We start from the raw sequence: 27,378 nt of genomic DNA, 5'->3' as shown, positions 1-27,378 counted from the left end.
CGGGCAAGCAAACCTCAATCGTTGTTTCTTGCAGCATAGCATTGAAGAATGGTATATATACAAAGCTCAACGGCCAATACATCGAGAAACAGAATCATTGATCACACAGTAAAGAAAAAAGTAAAATAACAAAAATACCGAGCTCCAAGGAAAATTTAAAACGGAAAAACCCCTTATCAAATTTCAAAATCAAAAGCTCAAACACATCAAACGAATGAAAAACAACTGTCATATTCCGGACTTGGTACAGACATTTCCTTATGTAGAAAATGGTGGATTAAACCTGGTTTTATAGCTAGCTAAACCTCTCACTTGTATGACAGTCGCATAAAATTCCATTATATTGACAGCAATGTGTGAACAAAACAAACAGAAAAAACACTAAAATAAATAAGGTACTGGGGTTCATACACTTTGTTAAAGAAAGATAGACTGCATGCACCTAAGTTAAGGAGGAGATATCAAAGCATAAGGTTAACAGCAAGGAGATGCAAGAAATGTTGATGAAAGATCAACGCTCCAAAAATAATTGGTTGATACAAAGCTTTGGCTAGACATTATGCTATTGAAAAGAGGCAAGAGACAGGTCAATCTGAAGTTGATAGTGCTATAGGACATGATTGATTAAAGACCATGATTGAATAAATACCCAGAAATCGGCAAAGCCATCCTGTATAACAGTTCTATAGGTCATGCTACTTCCCAGTGGAGACACGATGCCAGCTTTCATGTCACAGGAACGCATTGGCGTTCCCAAAAACCGACTGTATACCTGAACACCTGATATCACCCCCAGTTTATGGTGGGGTTCGTGTTGCTGAGTCTTAAGCTTTGTTTGGTGTATTTTGTAGAGTGTTGTCTTTTTCGTATTTTTTACTTGCCATGTCGTTGTCATTTCGTCTTTGATTTGTGAGTTTGAATAACCTTTTTGGTATCGTCCGCTTTAGTATCAATGAATTTATTTTCATCTAATTATATCCTGTGAAAGTCTAGTTTTTATATACTAGTATAGTAGAAATAGATTGGATATACCATAGGGAATATTTAACAACACCACATGCAGGGATCATTAAACGAGCAAAGCCTATCAAATACGCCCAAAGAAATTGTATCCTACCATAAATAATTTAGACAATTGGAAAAGGCTTTATCAGAATAATTAATTACCGGTTGTAATAAGAAAACTAGTCCGTATAACAGTGCGTGTTTTGCCAATTTAAGTTTTCAAGGATCGATCCATCTCTGTTGGCGGTGTTACATTTTCGGGATGCATGCCTAAGATATGCTAAATAGCAATCAAGCCTGGAAATTGGAATACATGTGAAATATTTGTTCCCAAACACCATCTAAATAGAAATCTTATTTTGGTTGTCTATTCTATAGAGAGTTGAGAACATGTTTTACCATTAAAGCTTATGTAGTTATCCATCTGGAGAATCAGTTTATCAGAAGTGTATTATGGCAAGGAATGAATTCCTTGATTATCGATCTAGAGGCAGTGATAAATATATAATAGTAGTATACGAATTTAATAATGCCCTCAAAAGATATTTCTACTTAAATGATGTCAGTTGACCTTTGAGTAAATTATCCTGTAAACAGTGTTTCAGTTGAAGGTTAATTCAGAAAACCAATTCGAGCTAAGCAAAGTTCCTTAGGTTTCACATTTTTAAACGCACGTGTGTACAAAAGGAATTCAATTCATAATATTTTCAAAAAATGCCTTTACCTGAACATTTAGTTCATCGATTTTAAACAAACCAAAATTCTAACTTTCCCCTTCATTAACATACGAAGTTACAATGTATACGAATATTCACTTTTCACCATGTTGTCAGCAATTGTTCTCCGAAAAAAACTGTTGTTGGCTGTAATGATATTGTTTTCAAAGCTTTTCGCATAGCCAATGAAATATTTATGGTTTCATAAGGAATATGTAGGCAGTTGTTTCTCACTTGTTCCGTTGATTGATAGCATTTGATTTTGTCCGTTTTAATGGACTTCCTCTTTTTGAATTTGCCTTAGAGTTCAGTATTTTTGTTCTACTTTTTAGATACGTTTTTCTGTTCAAACTTGTGGTAGAACGACACTTATATACTAGTATGCAATATATTCCCAGATCCCAGTATCATAAATAATTTACGAGTATACGGGTTGTTTAATTGGTTGGCATTGATATGTACTCATAATATGTGAATAATTCACATGACAAATGGAATATACGATATTCGTTTAGTTCTTTGATAATTTGTACAGATTTATTACTCAATATAACTAAAACCGAGATTCGTACCAGGCAGTGTTGGCTAGTTATATTAATTGTTCGGGCTAATTGTAAAAATAACCTTCTCCAATGTAAACGAATTTTAACATAGAATTAATCTTGTTTAGGGAGCAACCATTTAACTTCAAGTGGGGGGGGGGGGGGGGGGGAGGGTGTATGGTTTTTTGTCGGAGTCAGAAATTATTTTTTTTTAGTTTTTCGACGCTATCAATCAAATCATTTTGTTTCAAATTTTAACACTATAAGGCATGTGGAAAATCTGGATTCAGAATATTTTTTTTTGTCATCTGCTTGACCACAATATTTTTTTTCATCAAATTGGGGATCAGAATATTTGTTTACGAAAAAACAATAGCCCCCCTCCCCCTCCTGAAGTTAAATGATCGTTCCCTTACTTGACAAGGCAAGTTTCACAACTCGTATTCAAATGAGGGTCTGTGTGAATGGGGTTTACAGAATAAAGAATAGTAGGCAACTAAATAAAGAAAAGAGAAAAATTAGCTTAGAATAAAGAATAGCGAAAAGTGGAGTTCTAAAAAGAAAGAGAAGAGAAGAATGGGTAAAAATTATTGCAAAACTCATATGCAATAATGGGCATGCATGATGCCATAAGATAAATAACTAAAACGAAGAAAAGTGCATAAAATAATTTTAAATCTCGATAAAATATTTCTTAAAAGTAAAAGTTTGAGGCATAATATTAAGATTTAAATTAAGACTTTCGACATGATATTAAACAAATATGATTCAATTAAAACAATCCATGAGAATAAAGCACCAATGAAAGCAGACTACTGTATATCATATCTAACAAAAAGTATACCTTAACCATGGGTTAGTTGATAAAATGTTAGCTCATAAGTCAATGCAAGCTTGTTACAAACTAAGCTCATAAGTCAAGCTTGTTACAAACTACAGACAGAAATGACAAAATTTTAGTAATGGCTAAGATTGGCAAAATCGTATAGCATTAATTGCAACATTCTAAAGCTTAATCCAGCACAATTATCTATACACTTTTTGTATAAATAAATGTTTTAAAATTTTGAAGAAAAGAAACATTATAGACCTGAAAGGCAATGTTTTGAGATTAAACATTTTTCAGGTTTAAAAAATTAGCAAATGTACCTTATAACTCTATCATGTGTAATTCTACAGGAAGGGCGCAAATTATGCAAATGGTTCAATTTTATATGATTAACTTCTAAATCTCAAAACAAAGAAGATAAACAATAATTTGGAAGAGTTCATTGAAAATGATAAAAAGCTTTACAAAACAAATATAAGGTCAAATATGTTGCAACCAAAATAGTCTCAGATTTCAATTAGTTTATCAAACTCATTTGTTAAAACCAAGTTTAAATCCCAAACTTGCGTTATTGTGGATTCATGTTAACTAAACTTTCAAAAGGGAGTTAATAATGTATCAGTTGTTTAAACTTTAAGTATAAACTGAACCCACTTTGATTGCAACGAATTTGGCAAACATAACAGTATAAACTAAGTAATTCAAAAACAATAAATTAAAAGTCAGTAAAATAATATTCTAAATGTAATAACAAATAGGTCGGTCTTTCCAATTATTGCATTTTCGTCTATGGTCTATCTCCAGATGAAGAATAATACTACCTACAGATCTAACAATGCTTTAATTTCTTGAACACATTATAATGAGTTATCATACATCGAACTCTTTTGATTAAATTGCTTAAAATTAAAAAAAAAAAACCTTTGCATATATGAACTGGAGTGATTTTTGTATAACATAATCATATATAAATCGCACTAAATTAATTTGTCAATTTCAAAGCTCTGTGATAAACACTCTAATCATTTCATGTGCTCTTTTAATGGCAAACATATATGAAATCGATACAATGATTTGAATCAAATGGCACCAGCACGTTATCTCATCATTATTCCAAGTTGTTTATATTTGAATTATTTTTTTCTAGGGGCCCCATTACAACGTGGAATATGCCTTTCGGCAGTGGTTGGGTTAAAGGATCGTTTACAATTGGGACATTGCACATAGTCCGGGTTTTCGGTGACCGGAGGCGGAGGTAGACTCGACATATCTTGCCCAGTTTTTTCCATCTCTGAAACCTTCTTGGCGTACCTTAGATTCTCAATGAAACTTTCATGTTGTTTTCTCCAATTTGCCTTCTTTTTCTACAATTAAAAGAAAAAAAAATAGTATTAAATCAGTTTAATACATGTGAAATATGACGGCCAAAATTCAGTGTCCACCCTTCACATCCCTCGACCCAGTCTCAAACCTTCAAATTGGATTTTATGTTTATTTGTCTTGAATATGAAAGAATCAACCAAGACAACCAATATACTGCTTTTCATTTTTCACTTCTTGTTTCTTAGTGGTCTTTCTATATTTCTTAGTTACCATTCAACGTATTAAATGTGTCATTTTACCAACAAGTAAAGAAAGTTGAATCAAAGCTCCTTTTATAAGTTTTGTTTTCATTTTTCATTAATTCTGCGAAAATTGTGCCAATATTTTGTTGTTAATACTAGAAAATTGGGCTAATCGGGTGTTCCAGAATATCTTATATTTTATTAATTCCATTTTAATTAAACTATTATGTCAAAGAAGGAAATTCCCCTTGTATGTTTGTAATTATATATGCTAAGTTCTGTGACTCCACTAAAATCAGGCCAAGTTGCATGAAATAGTCTTTAAATGCCCTTTGTCTCTTTCTTGGCGCATTAAATCTCGTATAAGCAGATAATTCATTGTTTATTAAAAAGTAAACACCTGCATGCCTTTGTTTATATTGACACGTAATAAAAATATTGACAAAAAATAAACAATTGGTAAACAATTAAGAAATGTTATTGCTTGATTAGGGGTTTTATCACCCAGTGGCAAATATAACATGCATGGTCAGGACTACATGCTAATGAAATATGAATATACCTTGCTTTGGTACAAGACCGACACAGGGAATCGGATTTTAACACGATAGATCACACGGTAACAGTCAACTAGGAGGCTTATCGTACTAATCAGACATATGATTCAGACTTTGCCTGGAGCACACCAGTCTTTGCCAATGTCCCGTGCTTGACGGAGAACTAGCAAATACCAATTTTAAATGTCCTCGAATAGTGTACGCTTCCACGAGACCATTGGTTTCATTAAGAAATAAGCACCGAACGCAGCAAATACGATACGTTTTACTTTTATTTGCTAGCACTGGGTCGATATCACTACTGAATTACTGTTGGCCCCGAGATACTCATCTACCCAGAAGCACAGGCACGTATTCGGCTGTCACAACAACTTTTGAATTCTGATCATTTCTAGCTATGGTAAACCCAGAAAAGCGCATCGAACACAGGAAATTCAGACGGCGTAACTTTGAATAACAACACGTTAATGATTTGTTAGTGACATAACAAAACTGATTAAAATGTAGAAAATAGTATTTATTAGATATAACACCTTTTTCTCCCTTTTCCATATTATTTTTGACTTAAAACTTTCACTCAGGATTACTGAATGTGTATTCATGTGGCAATGTTTTCATTAAAGAAATGTATTGTTGTTAAATCGATACAAGATTTTTATCTTTTTATAAACTTAAAATACTAAAAGAAAATTGTGCCTACAGTTTTAAATGATTATGTCCTACTGAAAAATCATAATGTCAACTCATTTAAAATGAAGTGAAATGAGTGTGTCGGCAGGGCAAGTATCTCCTGCCATGCATACATCGCCTTCTATACCATCTTGCTATTAACAATTTCTAGTATCAATCATATTTTTAGCTACGAATAATCGGTAACAAGCAGCAAAATTTACAAAAAATGTAACAACAATGTACACTGTGGTTTTATAGCAATCGTTCAATTCTTGATTACCCACAAATACTTGTCAGGTCCAGATTTTGATCCCTGGTAAAATTGGTGTGCCCCCATGTCTGTAAAGTCTATGAGCTTACAAAAGCTCTTCTTATCGTATTTAAAACTGTGAGTTCATTATCCAAGTCGGAGAAAGATATTGTACTTTTCTTAACACGTTAACGTTGTCCCAGAATTTCTATTGTCCGAGCTTCTCTTGTCCGTACGTAAACGACTGTCAAATCAGTGTTTTATCTGTTACAGCAAATCAATAATTCATGTGTCTCGATAAAAAATATGTCTATTTATAAGGGCTTACATTACAAAAGATATGTCCATGTATGGGGGCTTTCATTACAAAACATATGTCTATATGTAAGGGCTTATATTGCAAAAAATATGTCTAACAAAACATGTCATGTCAGTATGTTTAGAAAGGCATACATTACATTAAGCAACAAATATATCTGCAGTTGTCATTATTACACAAGATAAGCATTAAACACGCAAACCTACCCTGGCAGTAAACTGAAAATTAAGTAAAAGACAAATAAATATTGCTATTCAAAATGTCCCATGTAACTAAGTTGAAACGTCATGTATATATACAGAAGACAGGGACTTTAGCCAGATTATCACCACCAATGAAAATAGCACACTTGTGTTGAATTGCTTGAAGCAAACTGATTCCAGTTCAAAGAATTCAAATCGATTCAGATTGTTTGGCTCACTTTAAAAGTCAGCGGGGCCCGTACAATTTTTTTCCCTATATTTTTCACAATAAAAATATATCAAAGAAAGATACTTTTGCTTATCAAAACAAAATCAGCAGTAAATGATGCAGGAGAATTTCAAAACAATGAAGTTTACCCCCTTCAGAAATAACAATGAATTATGGCAGATACTTACAGGCGGTGTCTTTGACCTCATTTTAGGATTCTTGACGTATTTTTCCATATCTGTTCCAGCTGTTCGTAATTTTGTTGGATCAAGAATCTTTCTTTTCTTAGTTAAATTGTCACAAGAGTTCATATGCCTTTGAACTCTGTCAGCAGCAAATTTTCGTCCACATTTGGAACATGGAACAAGTTTGACTCTAGAACTTTCATATGCACCATCAACATTAGCAGCATCAGCATACATACTGATGTCTACTTTAAAGTCTTTAGGAGGAGTTTCTTCTCGTTCATAGTGAGGCTGAGTACTTTTTGGATTTCCTGAAGGACGTTTTACTTTAACTGGCTTAGGGTGTTTTGGAGGAGTAGGTGCAACTCTATGTCTGCTATCAGATCGAACAAAGTCGTCATCCATATTGTCCCTGTATGTATCACGGTAACTAACATCACTTTTATGAGTTCGGTTTGTTCTGTTAGTCATCATCCTTGATTCTGCTTCAAGTCTCCTTTGTGCTTCCTCATCGCGTCTTTTTCGCGCTTGTACCGTTATTTCATCTTCTTCCTGTCGTCTTTGTTCTTCATCTTCCTTTCTTTTACGTTCAGCATCTTCCTTGGCTTTTTTTCTTCTTTCCTCTTCTCGGCGTTTTCTTTTTTCCATTTCTTTTTTCTCCTAAAAAACAAGTTTAAAAAGAGATTAATTACTGCAAAATAAATATTGGTCAGTATTTAATTTTTCCTCAATTTTGAAATACCCTTTTCTGACATGAACCCATGGAATATTGCATACTATTACATATTCTTATATAAATTCATATCTACTCCAACTAAAATATGAACAAAGCAAACATTTTACAATGTAAACCTGTTTCCTACACTTTCAACCAGATTAAACAACATTACATATATGTGTTTACAATTATTCAGGTTATATTTGAAAACGTCTATGAAATTTTGAAATTAATTAATGTTACTTGCTATGAACTGAACTTAACGAATCTCTTTGCAGTGTCTTCAATCTTAGATAAAGTCATGTTCATTGCTTGCAGACACTTCCTTCACTGCTATGAAACCACGATTTCTACTTATTTTTATACTCACCATTTCTTCTTCTTTTTCTCTTTCTCTTCTCATTCTCTCTAACTCATCTTTTTGTCTCTGAATCTTTTCCATCAGTTCTTGTTGTTTGGACAAAATTTCATCTTCATCACCTTCATGGAAGTTTTCTTCGTCGCTATCGTTTTGCATACGACTGTGTTTTTTCAGCCTTTCACTTCTCGATTCATCTTGTTCTACTTGCCATTTCTGGAAGTCAGACATTTTAGATCTTTGTGTGGAGGGCGACATATTTGATCTGTTGGTTTTTATCTTCTGTTTCTGTAACTTTTTCAGTTGTGATAAGTTGGGTGGCGGTGTATCGTCACTAGGTGATTGAGTAACGGGACCGTATAATTCAACTCCACTGTTCATCCCGTAGGGAGCTGGTGCACTTTTGGGGACAGATTCGTCATTGGCTTTAGGTTTTTTGTCCTCTTTAGTCCAAGGTCTGCCATGTATTTGAGGTTTCCTTGTAATCGGCGGTGTCGTATTGTTTCGGTCGATTGGCGCTAATGGATTAGCTTTATCACGGCCGATGGCGTTACGATTGCCATATCCACCTCGTTTGACTTTTTCTCCAGGTACTTTTCTTTTTTCAAAGAAATCTGTTTCCCCGTATTTCTGTTCATTCCTTTTTTGTTTGAAATGTTGATTTATAGTTGGAATTTGAGTTGCAATGCCGTTTCCTCTTTCAATTTCGTGGCGTTCGCGGAAGAAATCTCTGACCACCCCTTTCGAATTCACTCGTTCTAAAGTTCTTTTCTGATTGTCCTCGTACAATCGAACCATTTTCTCTTCTTTCTCCCTCATAATTCTATCTTGATAATCCGTCTTAAGTTGCATAAGTTTTGACGGCCGTCTGCCACTGTTGTTCACATTTTCCATCTCAATGCCTGGCAACGGTTGTCGTGCATGTGCAAATCTTGGTATTTTTGACGGACCTCTATAAGCAGGAGGGCGTTCTACGATTGACTTACTCATCTGTGCTTTGTTGTTTAATAAAGTTTCTGCAAAATAAAATTGGTTTAAATCAAAATTGTAGCTTTTTGTCGACCGATAATCCATCATTTTGCTTTAACTGAAATTTCCTTAGTGCAACTATTCCAACTATACTCTTAATTAATACAGAAGCAATCACTGAAACTACTGCTAAGAATGAGGATAGGTTTAATTACTTTTGTACAAAGTTCCAATTTTCATGACATTAAATTTACGGAATATTTACATGTAACCATAGTGACGTAGTGTGAATAATGCATGCTTGATACCATTAACCATGTTTAACCATTTTCCTCCAAGGATCGACATAAAAATTATTTCCGTTCAGATATTGATTTTTCTACAAAGTAATAAATGTAAGTAATTGTAGGTATCTGATAAAGAATTTTGTTAAAGATCTAATAAAACTGGCACTATTCCACATGCATTATTCATACAATCTCTTGATAATTCACACGAAAGGTTCCATGTTTAGTTAGATGCCACTTTAACGGCCGTTCATGGTGAATTCAATTAAGCTTGTAACAAGTTCTTTTATTTGTTACATTGCGTACCTACAAAATGTGTGAAACGACAATTTACCTCTAGAGCTCTTGGTGTGGTCCATTTTATTAATTCATACCAAAGCAAAGTAAACATCCCATATTTAAAAAAAAATGGATGTTCTGATGAAGAGCTACAGCTGTAGATATATTATTGATTGATATTCATACCTAATCTAAAATTAGCGTTAAAAGTATAAATGTTTTCATTAGAGCAGTGTTGTAATACAATTATTCTCATCGTGATGCTGAAGTACTGTCATATTTCATATTGTAATGAGAATTCAATCATTTAAAATCTTGTTAAATTTATATTAATTCTAATTAATCTACTAATAACTAAACTGCGTTTTATTGTAATTTTTTGTATATAGCGGAACTATGCCGTAATGAAAAACTAATACTTAGTACATTTTCTCTTCTCAATCAATAAAAATGTATTTTAATAGAAAAGAGCAGTTCTTATAAAATCAGATTTCAAATTATCAGGTCCAAGTAGCCCCCCTTTTTTTTTTGTCTGGATTCTTAAATTATGATTCAGTATATTTTAGTTCGGCTTGGCCACTAGAATTTTGTTAATTTTATTTCTTTGTATAGTGTTGGGCTGAAAATACAGGCTGGGCTACAATACTAATTCACACGAGCCAAACTACTAAGTACACGGTCAAGTCGTTAGCGGTTCCATCTTCATGTATGTACCTTACAACAGTTATAGATTTGTTTACTTTTATACATATCTAGAAGATTGAAACGTGTACAGAGAGCTAAATTGTTTACTGCAGTTTTCTCCACACATGCAGAAGTCTCACAAAATCTGAACTACCCATGAATAGAGACGGTTGTTATGCACGCTTTATTATTTCGCTGACTCAACAAATTAACAAACTGAAAAAAAAAAGATCGAGAAGGCTTTTGTTAATATCAAATACTTCTTTAAGTTCTTGTAACCACACAAAATGCTTTTCAAAAAAGAAGGAAATAACTACGATGATCTGTGCATATATTTTCAACAATGCTGAATGATCTTTTTATTATTCTCGGTAGTGATGGCCGCTTAGTATCGACATTAGACGTTCAGTATATGAAGATGAGAGATACGTGATATGGAGATGAGAGATACGTTATATATATGAAAATGAGAGATGTGGTATATGAAGATTAGAGATGCATCATACGAAGATAAGAGATTCGCAAATGACAGATCTCTTAGAACGGATTGGAATTAACATGCAACTAGATCATACTGAACTTAATGTAACTTTTTATCAAAATGATATGAGTAACTTTTATGAAAATGATATGTGTAATTTTAATTAAAACGATATGCGTAGCTTTTATTAAATTGATACATGTAACTTTTATTAAAATGATATATGTAACTTTTATTAAAATGAAATACATGTATGTAGCTTTAATCAAAATGATATGTGCAACTTTTATTAAAATGATGTGTATAACTTTTATTGAAATGGTATGTGTAATTTTAATCAAAATGATATGTGAAACTTTTATCAAAATGATACCCACGTAACTTTTATTAAAATGATATGTTTAACTTTTTTTTTACTTTAAGAGGTGGAATAAATGAAAATCCCACAACAAGTGTAAACAAATAAAATGCACGTATAAATATGTCCGCGAATGTTCAATAATTTCACTTTTAAACATTCATTTCTCGAAACTTTTCTAACCAAATTTCTATAAATATATTATGTGCAATTGAAACTGATATATATACATTTAAAGTATAGAAGATTGAATCCAATGTGACAAAAAACGTTGAAAACTAAAAACACCACATTAAGTTACGACAGTATGTCACGAAACGAAATATTATTTTCTTGTAAAATAGACACGCCACAAATGTTTAAATGATTAAGGAAAAGTCGATAACCCTTATAAAATTGTATGAAAACCGAAAATTTCGATAGAAAAGTGTAAATGTACATCATTTTAAAGAAAATTCGTTTCGAAATATTTTGACTAATTTTCAAGAAATTATGTGGAAAAAAATGGGGGTAAAATTGTAATTTGCACTAAAAATATTGAGCCCAAGATGGCCTAATAGCATGCAAAATTAAATTTTTAAAAATCCAACAGATCGCGACGCCAATTTGCGTACTTCTTACCTCAGATTCGGACAATGTCTATTTGATTAATAAAATTTGTCAATAAAACGATTAGTCTCAATTCTAGGTGTCACTTATATAGTGCACTGTTACTTATATACAAGTAATCCCGTGCTTTATATTATTAGCGATTACATATGTGCATAATCCAGTTGCTATATATACAATACAGATAATCGGTAGTTAATACTCTAATATTTAATGTAAACATCAGAAAATCCAATAAAGGAACCCAGGAAGAAAGAAGGAAAGCATGACGCTTATAAGATATTCTCGTGTTGCCTTTCTACTAAGTATAAAATCCTGAGCATGTTACCTTTACTAGATATCCTTGTATTGCCTTACTCCAAAGTATAAACTCATCACGTTCTTATTATATATTCTCTTATGGGTATAAAATCCGCATGGTATCTCAATTAGAGATCATCATGCTGTATGACTAATATAAAATAATCATGTTGTCTTTATAAGATAACACCGTGTTGCCTTGCTTCAAAGTATAAAATCCTAATGTTGCCATAATTGGAAATCCTCGTGTTGGCTTACTACTTCGTAACTCCATTTATGCTCGCTCCCTTTGTGGGTATATACAATTCTCATGTTGCCTGAAGAAGATATCGCGTTGTCTTACTACAAATATCAAATTTTCATGTTGCATTGGTTAGATAATCTCGTGTCGCCTTGCTACATGTTCTAAGTAAAAAAAAACCAGCAGGTTGCGTTATTACTAGATACTAAACACAAATAAGGAAGTAACAATAAAAAAAGGCAGCAGAGCGACCATGCGTCGATTTGAGATGAGATCTGCCAACAGGTCTTAAGACTGCATGAGAATCAATTATATGTACTACTTTCCAAAACCCCTAATACATAACTTTGCAGTTTTATGAGGCGTTATAGAATCTTAATGACGTCCTTATCGCCTAAATAGATTGAACAATGGGATGAGGGGTTATTCCAGATGCTTCAGGGAGAAATATTGTGCCGATCTCAGTTGTCGCTTCTTTTGGTGAACTTGTGCTTCATTGATTATAATAGATCAATCTGTTGAATACGCGAGGAGATTGTATACATTCATTGTGCACACATCTCTGGATATATGTGTACTCTTCTGAGATTTGAGACTAATTGTTTACAAATAGTTGTAGAAAAATTTAGGAGGCAAAATACTTAATTTAGTGTAAAACTTTTCCTTGCAGAACACAAATATTCCTAATTATAACTCTAAGAATAATTAAACGTATTAGTTCAATTTTCTTTCATAAAAAAGAAAGGCTTATATATAGATACAAAATTCGTGCTTTAGAAGGGATTAATCTTCCCTTTGAAAACAGATTTCAAAAGAAGAAAAAATACTTTATTTTGTATTGACACTTTAATTGATTTTCTTGGTGACGTGTTTTTTAACAGAGGTTGAAGCCTTCATAAGCTTATTGGATCCGATTGTTACTATTTAATCTGATTTGATTTTTAAAGCGAAATTCCTAAAGGAATATATCTACAGGGGATGAAAAAATGATTATGTTATTAAATGGCATAAATCCCATTGAATTTGAAAGAATACACATGAAAAAGATAAATTTGCTTCATATCTATAGCCTTGCATGATGATTTCACATTTCCCACTGTGAATTTTCCACTTCTATAGCTATATCCAATCCATTAATTTGCTCAATTTTACATACGGACTCTATATAGCTCTCATGCAGTTGCTTCAATATTATATCGTAATTCGTTTGTGTTTCCTGTCAGGATTTCCATGTGAAGCTGGATCAAGGGTTTCTTACGACAAAGTGCCCTTTTCGAAAGTTTAAAGAACGCCCCCATGACTCAGTTGACCATGAAGTTGTATGGCCTTAGCGACATAAAATTTTGTATTGTTCCTTTCTATCTTTTTTTTCAATTTGAAAAGCGGAATGAATGACACAAAGGATTGGGGTTTAATTCTAATTCTTGATAGTTAGGTTTTGTTCTACGATTAAAATGTCTTCTTGGACGAATATTGTGAATATCATCTATCCTCAACTTGTGAAAATCTCAAAATAAAAAAAAAACACTGACTAACGGGTTTATTCATATTTTTATTTATCTGTAGAAAATTGAATCCGTCTACTTTTTTGAAAAGGATATCATTCAAATGTAAAAATCGCAGTAGACTATTTTTTTAATTGAAAAGTGCTGAAATTGCATACCAGTGGCCAAAAGAAGAGAGCATGCAAAGAAAGCTTGGACTTTCCTGAATCAAACATTATATATTTTATATTTTTCAAGTGAAAGAGATTTGTTCAACACGCGACCAAAGCAGAGGCGGATTTAGAGGGTTTTCCAGGCCCCCCCCCCCCTTTTGTGGGAAAAATTTGGTTGATTATTTAGGAAATCACTGAAGCATGACTGGAGCGGGGCCCCTCGTAGGCAGTCAGTGGGCCCCCCTTTATGAAAATTTCTGGATCCGCCACTGCAAAGAAGGCATTATTTTACCTATTCTAATATTTCGAACACAATTTAATGTTGGTGCTTACAGAGAATGTCCTTAGATCAATTTTCAGAGAGCACTTTATAAGGGCGTAAGTTTAATCTACTGAGACAGTTGGTCCTCATTGCCTTGATATAAACTACGCCACTGCTAAGATTTCTAAATTGTACGAAGTTTGTCAACTCGGTGATTTTATTTACCGACGTAAATACTAAGTTGACCGTTGACGAAAAATGATGTGTAATCATATGACAGCCTTAATTACGCTAAGCCTTAGTTGTCATTTTTTTTTTTTTTTTTTTGTAAACAATATGGACTAACTTCTTAAAAAACACGAATGTTTGTCACAGTCATTAAACAGCAACTGAATTAATGACTTTTTGTGTTGATAAATTGAAATCTTATGCAATTTATAAATATAACGAATGCTAAAATGGAACATCGGGATATTTTCACCCGCCCTAATGGACAAGGCAATAAAAAATCATGGGATATACGGGATTGTCCTCCCGTAAAAATTATCTAACCCGATATTTGTAAAATGAATTATAGGACTATTTGAACATGTTGAATCAGCGTTGCGCTTAGCACATCTTACATTATGTAAATGGAGGAAAGTGGAAAACGCTGGTTCCTATACAAATACACGATGGGGAAGAGTATCACCGTATTTTGATAGACGATTCGAGATTTCTTTGTCAAGCCTAAGAGTCACTTTAGGTCATATAAATTTAATCAATAATCGTGTGCACATGATATAACTCTGTTAAAATCTGTTTTTTTTCGGGAAAAGATCCCATATATTTCCAAAATAAAGTCTCACGATCGATACATTGGTGCAAACGTCGGTCTGGGGAAGCAAGGAATTGTATATTTAAATATACAATTCCTTGGCGGAAGTAAAAGCTTTCTGGTAGTAAATAAAGTAACGCGATCAGTTGACACTTATGACCCATTCGCTAAGTCCTGTATAAAGTTAAACATAAAGATGATAGTTTGAAACGATTTAATAAAAAACGAAAAGATATATGGGGTATATTTAAAGTGAGACAGTACGGTCAAATAACGCAGTAAAAACAAAGGTTTCATTGTAACGGCGTCGTAGTTTACGCGTAAAATCGAGTTACTAGAATTATAAGTGGGGCCAACTGGAGATGCTGAGGACAATTAATTTATACCAAACTCCCAGTAAGATGTTATAGTTAAATGCCTGAATAAAGCCAAATTTCAGTAATGTTTACACAATATATGACTTTTACAATATTTGTACTTTTCTCTCTCAATATCATACTCTGAATTTATTTTTTTTACAATTTAGAACAAATTTATATCATAGCAACATGACAAATTATTGGTACTTAAACTAAGTGAATAAATTAATTCTAAATATAGCACAATAATCATAATACAACTATGTCTTACTAATAATACTTATACTAATGTGGATATCTGATAACCTTTTTTTTCAAATTTGAGCCCAAATACATGTAGGTCCAATTAACCTTATGACATATAAGTTGATAAAGATGGACAGTCCTTTTTTATCTGTTAACTTAAAGTTCAGTACATTTGTCATCCTTAATTCTCTGATCTAATTCATAAACATTATTAGAAGATCCCTAAGGAATAAGTATGAGATAAAATTGAGAATGGAAATGGGGAATGTGTCAAAGAGACAACAACCCGACCACAGAACAGACAACAGCAGAAGGCCACCAACAGGTCTTCAATGCAGCGAGAAATTCCCGCACCCGGAGGCGTCCTTCAGCTGGCCCCTAAACAAATATATATACTAGTTCAGTGATAATGAACGTCATACTAAACTCCAAATTGTACACAAGAAACTAAAATTAAAAATAATACAAGACTAACAAAGGCTAGAGGCTCCTGACTTGGGACAGGCGCAAAAATGCGGCGGGGTTAAACATGTTTATGAGATCTCAACCCTCCCCCTATACCTCTAGCCAATGTAGAAAAGTAAACGCATAACAATACGCACATTAAAATTCAGTTCAAGAGAAGTCCGAGTCTGATGTCAGAAGATGTAACCAAAGAAAATAAACAAAATGACAATAATACATAAATAACAACAGACTACTAGCAGTTAACTGACATGCCAGCTCCAGACTTCAATTAAACTGATTGAAAGATTATGTCTTCATCATATGAATATCAGGCACAATCCTTCCCGAATAAATATGAATGAATAAAACAGAACTCTTCTGCACCATAACAGTCCTCTTGGGTTGTCAATAAGTCTTGAGCAAGGCATAATGGAGTGGACAAAAAAAATGTTTAATAATAAATGGCAATATCTATGTCGCACAAATATATATTTTCAGTTTAAATAGACATACAATGTAACAATAGTCAGTTGTTGAATAGCTAACTTTTATCATTCATATCATTATGTATACCTGGTCCTCATTTCATTTAAAAAAGAATCAAAATAGTAACTGTAATGTTTTGGAACATGTTTACTATTTACTCTTAAACAACTTTAAAAATGTTTGGTCATGAGGAATAAAACTTCTTAAGTAATTATGAGTCATAATCATGTTCAAAAGCTTAATAAAAAGGTGAATTTTGGTAGTTATATGAATCAGTACACACTGATCCTTTAAATACTTTTATAAAAAAAAAAACACTTACTATTAATTAATCCATTTGGATAGTTTAGTCCAAGTGGCATTAAAAGTGCCATTTTAAAATCCTGTCACACTTAAAATTATAATATGTACATGTTCATCATCCAGCTGATTTTTGGTGCTTGATTGAGTGTCAATTAACTCAGGTTCATACTAACACATATTTTAGCCTTCAAAATGTTCTAATCATGTTGAAACACCACAGAAAAATTATGGGTAATTAAATTAGTGATGAAGTGACACAAACAACATTTAAACAACTACACAAATAATCTATACAAATTGTGTTGTTAAAGTAAGACAATAACTCGAATTATACTTGTATTTAGATAGAGATCAGATTGTTAACACTATGAAAAATAAATGATTCCCAGCATGGTGCAAAATTGTTATAGTAGATAATAAACATGTTGACAGTTTAAAACTACTGTATTTTTGTTGATAAATGTCCATCTAGTACAGATGCAAATAAAAACCAAATCATGCACACATCATAAGTATGTCTACTAGTGAATGTATTACAAATGTAGACAAAAGTAAAATTGTAATGTTCTCTATGGTACAAAAATGTAGATTAACTGTTTAAATTTAACAACATTTTACTAAAAATTGTCAATGAGTTTTCATATCTGGGTTTCTTGTTCAGTGGAACAAGAACTTTTTGATGGTTAAAAAGGCACAATCAAATAAAACAATATGTACTATGTACAACATAATTAGAAAGGGAAGATTGCAACATCTTTCTGCTGAAGTAAACTGGAATTATTTGACAAGATTGTAAAATTTATTTTACTTTATTGTTGTTAAGTCATGTAAGTCTGGTGTTTTGGGACATATTTTAAATAACATTAACATTGACAATTGTACAATAGAATGGCCCAGTGTACCAGTGGCTTATATGATCTTAGAAAAGACAAGAATATTTGTTGAAAAGCTAAGTAGGGTAAAAACCCAATATAATATGACCATCATTTATGCTGAGGGGGGGGGTAGGACCTTTATCGGGACTCCGGGATCGGGTGTTTTTAAGCTTTGGATTTCGGGATCCTGGAATTCTTTTTTCGAATTTCGGGATTTAAATTTTTTTAAATTCGGGACCTAGGGATTAAACGTTTTTAAGCCCGGGATTTTGGGATCAGGACCCCTACTACCCCCCCCCCCCCCACCATTGGTTTTCCCATTTGAATGATTTTACACTAGTAATTTTTGGGGCCCTTTATAGCTTGCTGTTCGGTGTGAGCCAAGGCTCCGTGTTTAAGACCGTACTTTGACCTATAATGGTTTACTTTTATAAATTTTGACTTGGATGGAGAGTAAATTGTCTCATTGGCACTCATACCACATCTTCTTATATCTATTTAAGAATGTACCCTGAGTACATTTTATGTTAGGAAAAGTACCCATATTGAAATAAAAGTTTTTAAGGATACCCAGGTTAATCCACAACCTAAAAGGCATACCCAGATTAAATATCAATCATGTGTTTTCAGCATCTTTTGGTATGTTAATAATTCTGAAACTGCACTACATGTACCTGCACTTGCATCTTCATCATTATTGTGGTTGTTAACAAAAGTAAACTGATAAAAATAATTCAAAGGCTTACCTGGAATCAATAGAAACTTATAAAACACAAAAATTATCAAATGATTTGGGTACATGTACTTTTAAATAAATTTGATCAAGTAAAAGTACCCAGATACATGTACTTTCTTATGGTACCCAGGACGAACATGACCTCTTTAGCTCCATATACTGTAGTGGACCCGAAGATTTACTAAATAAATCCTTGGTGGTCCCTATACTCTAAAATACTTTTATGATTTTTTAAAATTTTTATACTCTTTAAATAAAGTATTTATTATTGTCAGATATATTATTATATACTTTAATGCCAGGGTTAGGTTAGGGTTTGTTTTAGATTAGGGGTTAGGTAATGTATGGTTAAGAGTTAGGTTTAGAGTAAAGAATAGTTTTAAATAGTGGAGCCCTATGTGGGCCTGGTCCCCTAAAGTAAACGAAGGCCTTCATGTTTTAACAAGATATTGAGTGAAACTTAAAAAACACACGATAGTCGATAGATTGTAAAATCAGAGACATATATACTAAATGTATTTTATATGTCTCTGCCTCTGGTAAAACGAAAAAGATGTTCTGAACATAAATATAGAAAACAGGAAACATAATTAATATCGTGGAAAATTACATTAGCCTTTGATTAGTCATAAATTTGAGGTGTCAAAATACTCACCGACTTTTTTATGTGACACCACTGGCACTGAAATCTATGATCTGCAACAATGAGATCATGTGCCATGGTCGCCATATTGTTTACAAGTCCTAGGCAACTACAATGTCAAAGGTCAAATTTATTTAAATCTTCTCGTTAAATGCATTGATATATCAGATATAATAAACGAATACTTTCCTTAATAAAATAGAATTAAGAAAATATGAATAGATCGAAAAAAATGATTGAAAAGCATAATCTCGTTGGCGAGAGACGCACTACTTCCGGTATCTCTAGCAGACAGCAAAATATTTGAATCAGCATAAATGAACTAAAAGTGTTCAAATGTCGCCTTTTGCTATTTATTGAATGTGTGTACATATTTCGTAACTATCTTCCTTCTTAGATTTGAACACATCACTCATCAGCACTGTATAAATGAATTCACTTGCCATATAATGTCATGCCAACATTGAACAAATATTGCATGAAATTATTCAGTTATACACAAAATAAAGTACAAATCTTGACTTCTTGTTAAACATGAGTGCGATACATGATTACGTATACATTGATAATAAGAGACAGGTGTTAACTGTAAGAAAAGGTCGAGGTATGTATGTCTGTGCCCAAAACGTCTTGCTCAGCTTATAACATTAACAGGTTGGCTGGGAAGATCCTCCTAAATGGGCTGGGACTAGTATAATAGTCCCAGTAAATGGGTAGGGTATTAATTATCTTAAAGTTCATCATATTAAACAAATTGACAAAAATGACTGTGTTACACCTCAAAATCTACTTCGAGTACAGACAAACCTGTGCAAACGGAAAAGTTTTAAGGCCTGGCATCCACAGGCACTTGTCTCTGAAAAAAAATCCTATATACCATGTATACCCTTTAATTAATATAACACAATGTACTTAACTCGCATTTTTTAAAAATGTCACCGGGTCACGAAATTCCTTTTTATTCCGATTTCATGGTTGTCAACCCGACTAAAACTTGTTATGCCGTAAATCTAAATTGATTTATCTACACAATGGTGTATAACACGCCTACCTTTGTTGTCGGAATCATTTGTAGCAGGCCTTCCCAAGCGTGTCAACAGTAATTATTTAAAATGATTGGAAATATAAGACTCACAGTAAATGTTATCTTTCCCCTCTCTTTATAAATCTCGGTTTCCAATTGGTAAAATTTTATGGGAAGGTCTATTGCTAAAAATAAATGTTTCTTGGAGTTATCTCATTTTATCTGTAAAGTCCAGAGAGAGTCTGAATGACATTGATGGAATGGGAAAATTTGAGTCTAAAAATAGAAACTCGTAACTCATTAGACATACCTCAAATACAATGTAATACTTGTAAGATTTTTTTTCACAGAATCTTTTACAAATTTACTATCTGGATGATAAGGTCTATTCAGACAAAAACTAACAGTTTTTTTGGAAATACTTTTTATAATTAATCATTTACTGCGAGTCTTATATTTCCAGTTGGCTGTTGGTAGACGAAATAATTACGGTTGACATACTTGGGGAGGCCTGCTACGAATGATTCCGACAACAAAGGTAGGCATGTTCAGGGCTCAACAATAACGCTTGTCCGATTGTCCCGGTACTAGAGGAAAAACAGGTCGGACAAGTAAAAGCTATATCAAGCCTGTCCGACGGGACAAGTTAAATTATTATGCAGAAAATAAATTTAATAATACTTTGATGAACAAAGTAATTATAAACAAAACACAAGAAAAGAAGATAAACACAAGTATTAATTTGACATGTTTACTTGCAATCGATAATTTAAAAATGGTTCTTTGTCAGGTACTTTTTAACAGGTAAAAGGCATACTATTCTCGGAAACCAGTCTTACTGATCCAAATCAGAGATGCGCTTTGTAGAAAAGGTAACTTTACAAGACAGTTCGTCACCAGCTCGGAAACGATTTGGCTCCAAGTTTAATAGACAGTTTGGCACGGTAGGAGACATATTTAATAGACATGATTAATAGACAGTTTGGGAACGCAGGAGACAGGAGACATTTCGGGACCAAGACAATTCAGTACCTCGTTTTCCTACCTTATTCTGTTGCTTTATAATAAATACCATACCGTAACTTTTTTAACAAAAATATTTTTTAAATAAAAATGAAGAAATTATTTACCATAAAATTCCCAAATCATATTTGATCATATATAGAAGAAAAAACAATACTTGCAATACGGTGACCTATAGTTATTAATTTCTGTGTCATTTGGTCTCTTGCAGAGATTTGTCTCATTGGCAATCATACTTCATCTTCTTTTTTTTTATTGATTGAATTTGAATAAACTTTTTTCAACTTAAAAAACCAGGATACAAATCCAATGAGTGGAAATTGACAGGCCTATGAGACGGTGCCTCATGTGTAGAGTCTGATGAAACTTTGGCATTGACGAAAACTAGAACCTAAGTCCTGTGACATGACTAGATTCAGTTGTTCTCGACTCATATTTTTAAAAGGTATTTCAAAAGATATAAATCAAATTCTGTTCTATTGTTTTAATTCACTTTGTTCCTTGAATCAACTTAAAATGCAAAAAAGGTTATTATTAAGATTTTTGTTGGACAAGTTACAATTTCATTCGGACAAGTAAGTTTTGGTATGTACTTGTCCTACTGGACAAGTTGGAAAAATTTTTATTGTAGAGGCCTGGTGTTATACACCATTGTTTAGATAAATCAGTTTAGATTTACGGCATAAGTTTTAGTGGGGTTAGCAACAGAGAAATTGAAATATAAAGGAATTTCGCGACCGGATGACATTTTTCAAAAATGCGAGTTAAGTACCTTGTGTTATATTAAGGTATGTAGGATTTTTTTCAGAGACAAGTGCCAGTGCTGGCATCCACTAGATATATAAGATTTAAGTACATTTAGTGTTTAAGAAAGATAATTTTGATGTGCATTTTTTCCATTCCTGCTGAATATGTAAAAATAAACAAACACCTGAATTACATTTGACACTGTTCACTCAGTTACACCCTTTTACTCACCTAGTCCTATTGTTGTGTAGATATATATTATCCTTCTATTGTCCATGTCATTCAATTCTTAAACAATACAGTTGTTACCAGAGAGGGGGCATCTCAAAGATTCAACCCAACTTAGTTTATTTTTACACCTTCTACAGGCCCGCAAAAAAATGTCCATCAAAATCCCCCCCTCCAAAACGGTCATATTTTCCGGACAAGTCCAATAAATTATATAAATGACTTGTTGTGCCAAGGCTGAAACGGACATTTTTATATAGTTCAGAAAAAAAATTGAAGTTAATGTGATCTTTTTGACCTGACCTTTTGCCTTAAACAGCCACACATTTCCGGTCATAAAAGTGACATGATTATTATTACTATCAAAACAAACCCTACTATAATACCCTTTCATTACAATCAAGGTTAATTAGTTCTCTGACAGCTGATTTTACCTGTTCAGGCGACAGGTAAACTATTTTGTACTGGACATTGATCGGTCTAGTATTAAAAGTTATTTTCTTAAATTTCAGCAGATTGCATCTAATTAATTTAGTTAACAAGATTCAGATTACCAGAAAACGTATATAAAAATGATTTGATGAAAATTTAAAAAGGTAGTAATAAAGGTTTTAAGTGAAAAATTGTCAGAACCACTTTGTTTGAACTAGTACACTCATGTGCATGTGCGCAGTTGTGAGATTAAATTATGCATCCGCATTTTCAAAAATGCTAAAAATATCATTGATAACTATATCATATATATCTAACCTTCATTTCGAGTCTTTTTCTGTAGAAATAACGCTGAAAGAGCTACTTAAACTCAATCGTGCTTTGAAAACATACACGGATTTTACGTATCCGTCTCTGGTCCGTGTTTTACCATTATCAAGTCAACATCCAGTAATAGGAAAAGTACTTTTTAAAAAAGAAAGTGAAGTTATTGACAGCGTAATTTTGCACAAATAAAGAGTCTTAAACAGATATTAATACGCTGATGTTGCACACTTCGAATGGTGCACTGTCAATTTAACAGTTAACGCCAGAACATCGAATTTATATTAAAAATCAAGTCAAATACCGTTTTTGTGTCAATCATTATTCATATGATGCCCAACTGATTACTATGGTTGCCTTTTGTTACTAAGTCTTAAGGGATTAAAATCGGGATAAGACAAAAAAAATGTCCGGCTGGCTCAAATATTTTTTGGAAGCCCTGGTTCCTTGCAAGGTCTACATGTCCGTCAGACAGGGTTAACCTGACCTTGACCTAATTCATGGATCAGTGATCAAGGTTAAACTAAAGTTACATGATTAGGTCAGTTTCTCAGATACTACAAGCAGCAGGTCAACTATATGTGGTGTATGGAATGATTGTAAGGGGTACATTTCAGACTGGCAGGTTTCATCTGACCTTGACCTCATTTTCATGGTTCATTGGTCATTGTTAATTTTTTGTGTTTTGGTCTGTTTTTCAAGTACTGTAGGTCAACTATATTTGGTGTATGGAATGATTGTAAGGTGTACATGTCTGTCTAGCTGGTGTCATCTGACCTTGACCTTATTTTTATGGTTCATTGGTCAATGTTAAGTTTTTGTGTTTTGGTCTGTTTTTCAAGTACTATAAGCAATAGGTCAACTATATTTGGTGTGTGAAATTATTGTAAGGTGTAAGATGTACATGTCTGTCTAGTGGGTGTCATCTGATCTTGACCTCATTTTCATGGTTCATTGGTCAATGTTAAGGTTTTGTGTTTGGTCGGTTTTTCAAATACTAATAGCAATATCTCAACTATAATTGGTGTATGGAATGATTGTAAGGTGTACATGTCTATCTAGCCAGTATCATCTGACCTTGACCTCATTTCCATGGTTCATTGGTCAACATTAAGTTTTTGTGTTTTGGTCTGTTTTTCAATTACCATTAGCAATAAACTATATTTGGTGTATGGAATAATTGTAAGGTGTACATGTCTGTGTGACAGTTTTTATCTGACCTTGACCAAAATGTCATGGATCTTTGAAAATGTTAAGTTCATGTGATTCTTATAGTAAAAACTTATTATCTTTAAGACTTTCAACATAAAATCAATGGTCAGTAAAACAGGCGAGACATTTCAGCGTGTGCACTCTTGTTTTTAATTTCAGTTGTATCTTCTTTATGAAATTATTAGTTTGAACATAGGTAAACTAATGTTGTCTCTGATTGCTTCAAACAGTCTGTATCATTAACTTTGCATTGGCCTACATTTTTAGCTCACCGGGGCCTGAAGGGCCCCATGTGAGCTTATGCCATCACTTGGCGTCGTTCGTCGTCGTCGTCGTAAACTATTTAAAAAATCTTCTCCTCTGAAACTACTGGGCCAAATACCTTCAAACTTTAACTAAATGTTCCTTAGGGTATCTAGTTAATAAATTGTATCCGAAGTTTTGATCCATTGACAAATATGGCCGCCATAGCTAAAAATAGAACATAGGGGTCAAATGCAGTTTTTGGCTTATATCTCAAAAACTAAAGCTTTTAGAGCAAATCTGACATGGGGTAAAATTGTTCAATTGGTCAAGATCTATCAGCTCTGAAATTTTCAGACGAATCGAACAACCCATTGTTCGGTTGCTGCCACCGAATTGGTAGTTTTAACAAAATTGCAGTTTTTTGTTATTATTTTGAATATTATTATAGATATATATAAACTGTAAGCAGCAATAATGTTCAGCAAAGTAAGATCTACAAAAAAGTTAATATGACCATAATTGTCAATTGACCCCTCAAGGAGTTATTGCCCTTTAAAGACAATTTTACACAATTTGTTCATCAAGTTTGCTAACATTTAAAAATCTTCTCCTCTGAAACTACAGGGCCAATTACCTTCAAACTTTAACTAAATGGTCCTTAGGGTATCTTGTTTATAAATTGTATCCGAAGTTTGTATCTTTCGACAAACATGGCCGCCATGGCTAAAAATAGAACATAAGGGTCAAATGCAGTTTTTGGCTTATATCTCAAAAACTAAATCTTTTAGAGCAAATGTGACATGGGGTAAAATTGTTTAATTGGTCAAGATCTATCGGCCCTGAAATTTTCAGACAAATCGAACAACCTATTGTTGGGTTGCTGCCACCGAATTGGTAGTTTTAACAAAATTTTGCAGTTTTTTGTTATTATTTTGAATATTATTATAGATATATATAAACTGTAAGCAGCAATAATGTTCAGCAAAGTAAGATCTACAAAAAAGTTAATATGACAAAAATTGTCAATTGACGCCTTAAGGAGTTATTGCCCTTTAAAGACAATTTTACACAATTTGTTCATCAAGTTTGCTAACATTTAAAAATCTTCTCCTCTGGAATAAAGGTGAGCAATTCAGGCTCTTGAGAGCCTCTTGTTTGTAAATACCAAAACAACCATTTTCCCAATTGAAAAAAAAAAATTTCTTATCAATTTAATCAAAATCGTACACTATTTGTCTTCACTGGAGTCCCTTCTGCAATAATTATATCCTTCTTTTGGGATACAATACACAAAAATTACTATTATGAGCACTAAAGTGTTGTGTAACATACCTGTAATATTAAGCAGAAATTGACCCGGAGTTCCACATTATGTGCCATCCTTATTTCCTTGTTTGTATGTGGTCATCTTGTAAGTAACTGGACTGTGCATGTTTTTAATTGTGTTTTACTCATACTTGTACAGTATTCACTGATATATTGTCTAGATAGGCAAATGGTGAGGTTTTCACAAACAATAAAATATCTGATTAGGGTCTGTTGAGAAAAAAACTTTATGACAAAAAAATGATGCTTTCAGCTTTCAAATTGTGAACTTTCCATTTCTATGAAGCAACATTCCAGTAGTGTCTGCATACATTGAGTTTATATCTTCCAATAATTTTGATATTTTTGAGCTTGCCTTTCCTATCATGATTTCCTTGATAGAGATTTGCTGCTTATAAGGAAGCTATTGAACCAAGGGCTCCAAGTGGCAAAGTTATAAAGTCATCCTTTTCTTAAGTTTTATGGAAGCTATCATTAGTTGCTTGCCTGTTTTGGAATATCTGTTTTACAGGTTACCACATACATGACATATATATTCCAATTATCATAGCCATTTTTTCTGTTAATCTTCCCTCCATTGTGCATGTTGTGTATCACAGAATGGGACATGACACCAAATTTGTACAAACAACAATATTGATATGATGCCTCATGTGGAGCAGGATCTGCTTACCCCTTTTTTTATGAAACTGGTTCTACCCCATATTTTGTGCCTCTACCAAGATAGTCTATCTGGACCATGTGTTGTTTGTTTGTCTATTTTTGTCAACCTTTTATTTGCTTTGTGTGCATTTTGTGTGTATTTGTGTGTTAGGATTTGGGTCATATTGACACATCTGGGCTTACAGTCATAAAACTTTCAAGTATGATTATTGTACTCAGACTCAGAAATCAACCAATCAAAATACTGGAATTGGTGTTTCCAGCACAAATTTTGTACTCTGAGTACAGAGTAAAGTTTAATGACCGAATTGAAAGGCATGGTTCTGGTAAAAATGATATGCAAAATTTTTATTAAGTACATGTATGACCTCGAATAGAAAGTTAAAATTTTATCCATCATATAAGCATGTATGTCTAGTACAAAGCAGGCTTCTTATTCATATCAAATTATAATGTTTGCTTCCTATTATGCATGTGGCATTTGCCACTGGACGTTAAACACAAACCCATCAATCCTTCCATTCCACAACAACACAAACATGAACTGAATCTGGTTATTGGTTTGCTAATTAAATTAAGTTCACAAGGTCTTAGAAAGCAATATCAACCAGAGACTCTATGCCAACCTGTCTTTACCTTTACTCCAAATTGTTCTATGCTGAGCTGAGAAGCAGCAATTACCAATTTTCAAGTTATTTGCAATTTGCTTCTTTATTTTTAGTTGTTCCAGTAGATGTATGGGGGATAGAATAACCAGTTTACCAGCTGATGTACAGTCATTACTGAGAACAGGAGTGGCAATAACAAATGTTGCACAGTGCGTTGAGGAGTTAGTCGTCAATGCTTTAGATGCAGGTGCCACTTGTGTGGCCATTAGAGTAGACCTACCATGCTTTAAAATTCAAGTGGTTGATAATGGTAAAGGAATACGACAAGATGATTTACAGGTTGTTGGTGAAAGGTATATATTATGATGATAGTACTACC

The 27,378-nt window shown here is 33.1% G+C and overlaps 3 protein-coding genes across 6 annotated transcripts in view; 2 read left to right on the top strand and 1 right to left on the bottom strand.

Moving 5' to 3' along the window:
* Window positions 1–27,378, top strand: part of LOC127698639 (protein sprint-like) — a 173,308-nt gene that overhangs the window by 142,000 nt on the left and 3,930 nt on the right. The window lies entirely within an intron of this gene.
* On the bottom strand, window positions 2,917–19,271 carry LOC127698647 (zinc finger C2HC domain-containing protein 1C-like). Of its 4 annotated transcripts, none has more exons than XM_052202219.1 (4): window positions 19,179–19,271; window positions 8,140–9,143; window positions 7,055–7,711; window positions 2,917–4,456 (listed from the first exon to the last, which is right to left on the bottom strand). In XM_052202219.1, the coding sequence occupies exons 2-4, from the start codon at window positions 9,115–9,117 to the stop codon at window positions 4,226–4,228; spliced, it is 1,866 nt and encodes a 621-aa protein (XP_052058179.1). In that variant the 5' UTR covers window positions 9,118–9,143; window positions 19,179–19,271; the 3' UTR covers window positions 2,917–4,225. The 4 variants fall into 4 exon arrangements, with proteins under 4 accessions (XP_052058179.1, XP_052058177.1, XP_052058178.1 ...); XM_052202217.1 differs by lacking the exon at window positions 19,179–19,271 and adding an exon at window positions 16,932–17,052; XM_052202218.1 differs by lacking the exon at window positions 19,179–19,271 and adding an exon at window positions 9,718–9,757.
* LOC127737058 (DNA mismatch repair protein Mlh3-like) overlaps window positions 19,455–27,378 on the top strand; it is a 12,008-nt gene continuing 4,084 nt past the window's right edge. The window contains exons 1-2 of the mRNA XM_052247590.1: window positions 19,455–19,528; window positions 27,113–27,352. Coding sequence (XP_052103550.1) covers window positions 27,129–27,352 — 224 coding nt within the window. The 5' untranslated portion in view covers window positions 19,455–19,528; window positions 27,113–27,128. The remainder of the gene's footprint in view (window positions 19,529–27,112; window positions 27,353–27,378) is intronic.

Source organism: Mytilus californianus, unplaced genomic scaffold (assembly GCF_021869535.1).
Source record: "Mytilus californianus isolate M0D057914Y unplaced genomic scaffold, xbMytCali1.0.p SCAF_4, whole genome shotgun sequence".
NCBI lineage: Eukaryota > Metazoa > Mollusca > Bivalvia > Mytilida > Mytilidae > Mytilus > Mytilus californianus.
Note: the sequence above shows the minus strand (reverse complement) of the source record. Positions and strands in the feature narration are given on the sequence as shown.

Bases quoted from the DNA above. Each gene is read 5' to 3' on its own strand.
- LOC127698647 (XM_052202217.1), bottom strand. From the start codon at position 16,983: ATGGCACTTTTAATGCCACTTGGACTAAACTATCCAAATGGATTAATT. The intron at 9,144-16,931 runs GTAAGTGTTTTT...TTTATTTTGCAG, and splicing joins TCCAAATGGATTAATTAATA to AAACTTTATTAAACAACAAA. The intron at 4,457-7,054 runs GTAAGTATCTGC...TTTTAATTGTAG, and splicing joins TGAGGTCAAAGACACCGCCT to AAAAAGAAGGCAAATTGGAG.